General features: G+C 36.8%; 1 protein-coding gene across 1 annotated transcript; it reads left to right on the top strand.

Moving 5' to 3' along the window:
* Positions 1 to 4,241: 4,241 nt before the first annotated feature.
* LOC115416706 (lys-63-specific deubiquitinase BRCC36) lies at positions 4,242 to 6,185 on the top strand. The gene is made up of 2 exons (XM_030130555.1): positions 4,242 to 4,952; positions 5,897 to 6,185. Exons 1-2 carry the CDS (start codon positions 4,440 to 4,442, stop codon positions 6,164 to 6,166), a joined length of 783 nt encoding a protein of 260 aa, XP_029986415.1. The 5' UTR covers positions 4,242 to 4,439; the 3' UTR covers positions 6,167 to 6,185.
* Positions 6,186 to 7,068: the final 883 nt, after the last annotated feature.

Consider the following 7,068-nt stretch of genomic DNA (forward strand, 5'->3'; position numbering starts at 1 on the left):
GACCTAAATGTGTGTATATTTGTATATAGTGTAAATCTGACCTAAATGTGTGTATATTTGTATATATGTGTAAATCTGACCTAAATGTCTGTATATTTGTATATATGTGTAAATCTGACCTAAAGGTCTGTATATTTGTATATATGTGTAAATCTGATCTAAATGTCTGTATATTTGTATATATGTGTAAATCTGACCTAAATGTGTGTATATTTGTATATATGTGTAAATCTGACCTAAATGTGTGTATATTTGTATATATGTGTAAATCTGACCTAAATGTGTGTATATTTGTATATATGTGTAAATCTGACCTAAATGTGTGTATATTTGTATATATGTGTAAATCTGACCTAAATGTGTGTATATTTGTATATATGTGTAAATCTGACCTAAATGTGTGTATATTTGTATATATGTGTAAATCTGACCTAAAGGTCTGTATATTTGTATATATGTGTAAATCTGATCTAAATGTGTGTATATTTGTATATATGTGTAAATCTGATCTAAATGTGTGTATATTTGTATATATGTGTAAATCTGACCTAAATGTGTGTATATTTGTATATATGTGTAAATCTGACCTAAATGTGTGTATATTTGTATATATGTGTAAATCTGACCTAAATGTGTGTATATTTGTATATATATGTGTAAATCTGACCTAAATGTGTGTATATTTGTATATATGTGTAAATCTGACCTAAATGTCTGTATATTTGTATATATGTGTAAATCTGACCTAAAGGTCTGTATATTTGTATATATGTGTAAATCTGATCTAAATGTCTGTATATTGTATATATGTGTAAATCTGACCTAAATGTGTGTATATTTGTATATATGTGTAAATCTGACCTAAATGTGTGTATATTTGTATATATGTGTAAATCTGACCTAAATGTGTGTATATTTGTATATATGTGTAAATCTGACCTAAATGTGTGTATATTTGTATATATATGTGTAAATCTGACCTAAATGTGTGTATATTTGTATATATGTGTAAATCTGACCTAAATGTGTGTATATTTGTATATATGTGTAAATCTGACCTAAATGTGTGTATATTTGTATATATGTGTAAATCTGACCTAAAGGTCTGTATATTTGTATATATGTGTAAATCTGATCTAAATGTGTGTATATTTGTATATATGTGTAAATCTGATCTAAATGTGTGTATATTTGTATATATGTGTAAATCTGACCTAAATGTCTGTATATTTGTATATATGTGTAAATCTGATCTAAATGTCTGTATATTTGTATATATGTGTAAATATGACCTAAATGTCTGTATATTTGCATATATGTGTAAATCTTCTTTAAACGTCTGTATATTTGTATATATGTGTAAATCTGACCTAAACGTCTGTATATTTGTATATATGTGTAAATCTGACCTAAATGTCTGTATATTTGTATATATGTGTAAATCTGACCTAAATGTGTGTATATTTGTATATATGTGTAAATCTGACCTAAATGTGTGTATATTTGTATATATGTGTAAATCTGACCTAAATGTGTGTATATTTGTATATATGTGTAAATCTGACCTAAATGTCTGTATATTTGTATATATGTGTAAATCTGACCTAAACGTCTGTATATTTGTATATATGTGTAAATCTGACCTAAATGTCTGTATATTTGTATATATGTGTAAATCTATAGTCAGATCTCTCCAGTTCATACACAGATCCAGTGTGTGTATTTGAATCAGCTGATGGATGTTTTTGTCAGTGAAATGAGCGGCTCTGTCTACAACTAGACACAAAGTGAACACAGACTATCAACAGGATCCAAATGACACCAAAGAACCAAAAAGAACAAGAAGAACATGGACACACAATGATCTAGAACAAATACAAAAGATCAACACATGGAAAAGAGAGGAAAGGATATTTAGATAAACTCAGAAAGTTTCATTATCAACATTTACAGTTGGTTTTATAATAAATATGATAAAAATTCAAGTGTGTTTTTTATATTTTACTATAACACACTGGACTGAAACAGTCAAATGAGTCTAAGCGATGGTTCAAACAGACTCAGATGTCTTCCAGCAGGTCTACAGTCCTGTATTTGGAGTTTAGTTCCAGTGGTTGTCGTGTCTCTGTGTCTCCACCAGGGTCAGTGTGGCTTCAGTCGCTGGTTTGAACCTTGTCTTCTCCTGTTGATCAGTTTTTCAGCTGACTGAAACTGACCTGAACATGTGGGATTTGTGCTTCATGTTCTTCACCTGTTGGTTTTCACTCTCATCAGGTACATGTAAAGGCATTTTCCAGTGTAAATCATATATTTTATTATATTTAATTAACTGATTATGTAGGTGTTCATTAAAGCTCAGAGTAAATTCAAAGGTTATTTTGTCAAAAACAGAGAAAACTGAAGAAAACGGGACTTTTTTCAGCAAAATATATCATTAACTGAACAGAAAACAAGTGTCTCCAACTTTATTTTATTTTATTTTACTTTTTATTTTGTTGATTTAGTATTCATTTTTGTTGATTTTATCTATGATTTTTGTGGTTTTTGACAAAATAACCTTTGACATTAACCCTTAAACACCCACAACTGTTTTTTTTGTGGTGGTTTCCAAATGAATTTTCCTCTACAATTCACCTTTCCTGAGGGATTTATTACCATTTATTATAATATTATCCTTTGCGCTTTGCATTTTCCAGTGTAAATCCTGTATTTTTCTATATTTAATTCACTGATTATGTAGGTGTTCATTAAAGCTCAGAGTAAATTCAAAGGTTATTTTGTCAAAAACAGAGAAAATTTAAGAAAAAGGGACTTTTTTTAGCAAAATATATCATTAACTGAACAGAAAATAAGTGTTTCTAACTTTATTTTGTTCATTTTACTTATTATTTTGTTGATTTAGTACTCATTTTTGTTGATTTTATTGATGATTTGTGCTGTTTTTGACAAAATAACCTTTGACTTTTGGTATTTGTCGTAACTTTTAAATTCCATTAAGCCTTAATGATTAAGACTCTTTCTTAATAAATAAATAAATAAATAAATACAAACAACAATAGCAATAAATCATGTTATAATTTTGTGACTAACGTGTTATTGAGGTAACTTTTTTCATTATAGTAAGGGTCTTAAGACAGATAGACTGATTGATCTTGGGCTAACTTTTTTCTCCTTATATTTTTATGACTTGTCTCTCCAAATATCATCCCTTTATGTTGTAATCTTGAATGTATGCAATGCTGTCTAGTACCTGGGTCACATCATCACAGGTCATCTGTCAGATGACGAGGACATGTATCATCAGTGCCAGATGTTGTACGCACAAGCAAACATACTGTCATACTGTGAAATCCTGGTCTTGTTCTGTCCAGGTGAAACTGACTGTGTTCAGAGCGTCCTGCGGCCCTCTGTACACAGCACATCTGTGGATGGACTGTAAAAAGGCCAGCTTCCACAGACTGACAGTGAATACAATGATGCTCTCAGACTCTTATAGAAAAAGCCCAGATGGACCAGTGCCAGAGAACTGTTTATGTCTAATCATGTAAATTCATTACGTGCTGTGTTGAGAAATCTGATGTTTAAATGTATGTGTCGCCTGAATCACATTTAGAAAAGTCTGTATTTTATTGCTGACAAATCTTGCCTATAGTGCTGTACGTTACACATCTGTGTTCTGGAAACACTGGGATGACTGCCTCTGGAAAGTAGGGAGGGTTTTTATGTTTTTTATTGTGTTTGTATTTATCTGTTTGCTTCTTAATGTGGACCATGACTCTGTAATAAAGCCTATCTATCTATCTATCTATCTATCTATCTATCTATCTATCTATCTATCTATCTATCTAATACTCATTTATTATGTCTATTTTCGGATTAGACACACAGACAGAAAAATGTCAGACTGATAGATGGATGATTAATGAAATGAATGAAAATTAGTTTAAAAATTTAACAAAATACAGAAAAATGGACAAACATTATCATCAAAATGAGAAAAAAAATAAACTGCAAAATGAGTGAAAAATTAACAAAATGAGACGAAATTAATTTAGAAAAAAACAAAAATCTAATAAACATACATAAGTAGCACAATTCAGACAGAGAGAGAGAGATAAAGCTTGCGATCACTATTTTTCTCTTCTTATATTTTTAGAATTTTTTTTCTCCAAATTTCACCCCTTTTGATGTAATACTCGTTTATTACGTCTTTATTTTCGGATTATTCAGGTTTTTTTCGGGGACTAATTATAAATCTCATTGAAGCGGAACCTTTTGTGTTGTTCCTCTACGGGTGTGTTTTGCTGTTGCGCCGACGGAAGCGGAAGTGAAACCGGAAGTGGCGGCTCGCTCCACTGTCAGTCGCTGCTGTTGTTGTTGTTTTTCCTGCGTCTGAGCCGTGACCGAACCGAGCCGAGCCGAGCCGTTCTGATCCGGCCATGGCGGTGAGCGCGGTCCACCTGGAGTCGGACGCCTTCCTCGTGTGCATGAACCACGCGCTGAGCACCGAGAAGGAGGAGGTGATGGGCCTGTGCATCGGGGAGGTGGAGCTCAGCCGGATCGTCCACATCCACTCGGTCATCATCCTCCGCCGCTCCGACAAGCGCAAGGACCGGGTGGAGATCTCCCCGGAGCAGCTGTCGGCGGCGTCCACGGAGGCGGAGCGGCTCGCGGACACCACGGGCCGGCCCATGCGCGTGGTGGGCTGGTACCACTCGCACCCGCACATCACCGTGTGGCCGTCGCACGTGGACGTGCGCACGCAGGCCATGTACCAGATGCTGGACCAGTGCTTCGTCGGACTCATCTTCTCCTGCTTCATCGAGGACAAGAACACCAAGACGGGCCGCGTGCTCTACACCTGCTTCCAGTCCGTGCACGCGCCCAAGGGCTCCGAGTACGAGCGCGTGGAGATCCCGATCCACGTCGTGCCGCGCGAGGCCATCGGAAAGGTACGACTTCAGCCGATCTGAGACGAGTAATCGGTAGTCATGGCAACTCAAAGCCAACGTTTGTTAAGAGGAAAATAACTTATTTTTGGTGAACTGGAACTGGTGATGTCACTGTCCTGTTCTGTAATGTGTGTGGAAATGACCAAATATAGTCACTTTGCCCGTTAAAGTCCTTAAACCGATTGAATGTTTGGTCGTTTTAGCTGAAGCTGAAGTTGTTGAAGAGATTTATGCAAAAAAATCTGAATCTGTGAAGTTTTTATGGAAGGTTTGTGGCGTTTTTTGTCCTGAACGAGTCATGTAGAGTAAAATAACATAAAATAGAATAAAATGAAATAAAAGAGAATAGAATAAAATAGAATAGAATAAAATAGAATAGCATAGAAAGAGTAAAATAGAATAGAATAAAATAAAATACAATAGAATAAAATAGAATAGATTGTCTTTATTGTCATTGTTTTTGCATTTGGCAGACGCTTTTTTCCAAAGTGACTTACAGGGGAAAACCAATCAAATCACTCAATCAATCAAATTTTATTTATATAGCGCCAGATCACAACAAAAAAGTTATCTCATGACACTTTCTATATAGACTTGGTCCAAACCAGACTCTAAGCCAGTTTACAGAAACCAACAGAATCCTCCAGTGTACAGGTACAGTAATATTAAAAAAGTGCAGTCATTCTAGGTGCCATAAAAAAGTATAAATAAAGTATATACAGGAGTATAAAAACTAAAATATAAAAGAAAAACCCTGACGACATAAATATCTAAAAAAAAAAAAAAAGCAGCATAAAAAGTGTTACTAGAAGAACAAAGGACACATAAAACACCATCATGTACTCTGGACATGTGGGTGTGAATCAAAGGGTTGGGTTCAAGTGGGCGTTGCCGTGGTTACCGGCGGTGGTCCACACACCCGCTGACTGTCCGTCCTGTCGCAGGTCTGTCTGGAGTCGGCCGTGGAGCTGCCCAGGATCCTGTGTCAGGAGGAGCAGGACACCTACCGCAAGATCCACAACCTGGCCCACCTGGACCCGGTCACCAAGATCCACAACGGCTCCGTGTTCACCAAGAACCTGTGCAGCCAGATGTCTGCGGTGAGCGGACCGCTGCTGCAGTGGCTGGAGGACCGACTGGAACACAACAAGCACAGCATCCTGGAGCTGCAGCAGGAGAAGGAGAGGCTGCTGCAGGAGCTGGAGGCCCTGTGAGGGGGGGGGGGGGCAGGAGAAGGAGAGGCTGCTGCAGGAGCTGGAGGCCCTGTGAGGGGGAGGGGGGGCAGGAGAAGGAGAGGCTGCTGCAGGAGCTGGAGGCCCTGTGAGGGGGAGGGGGGGCAGGAGAAGGAGAGGCTGCTGCAGGAGCTGGAGGCCCTGTGAGGGGGGGGGCGCAGAACCGGTCATATTCAACTGAAGGTGAAAACACGGAGCAGGAAATAAGACAAACACGACCTGTTCTTCTCAAACAAATCCACAGAATTCTTCCAAAACCTGCTTCGGAGCCTGAACGCAGATGCATCCATTTGACAATCTAAAGCCTCCTGTTGTTTGTGTTTTTTTTGCGTTCCCTCATCCCTCCGCTGTCCCGCCCACACACGTCCTTCAGAACCACCGAGAACATGTAATCTGAGCAGGACTGTAGTAATGTCAGGAGGTTTTTTTTTTTTTTTTGTAGGTTTTTTTTTCCTGTTTTTACACTTTTTGTATTTCATCAACTTCAGCCACAAACACAAATGCCAAATACTCACCAACTCCTCTTTTTTAACCCTTTAAATTCCATGTTTGTGATTGAAACAAATTCTATTTTTGATGCGAAAACACTAAAAACTTGTTTGTTTGTGTTTTTTTCAATATTCTACATAAAAATTGGATCTTTTTTTTTTTTTTTTCCTCCTGTCATATGTCAGTGTTGGTTCATATATATATTATTATTTTTGGTTCTAGGTCAAATGTTTAAGTGTTTTAGTGCACAGGTGTCAAACACCACCACCAAAGGGTCCGGTCCGGCCCTTGGGACGAATTTGTGAAATGCAAAAATTACACTGAAGATATTAACAATCAATAGTGTCAAAATCATTTTAATTCAGGTTCCACATCCAGACAAATATAATCTCAAG

Source organism: Sphaeramia orbicularis, unplaced genomic scaffold, assembly GCF_902148855.1.
Source record: "Sphaeramia orbicularis unplaced genomic scaffold, fSphaOr1.1, whole genome shotgun sequence".
Taxonomy (NCBI): domain Eukaryota; kingdom Metazoa; phylum Chordata; class Actinopteri; order Kurtiformes; family Apogonidae; genus Sphaeramia; species Sphaeramia orbicularis.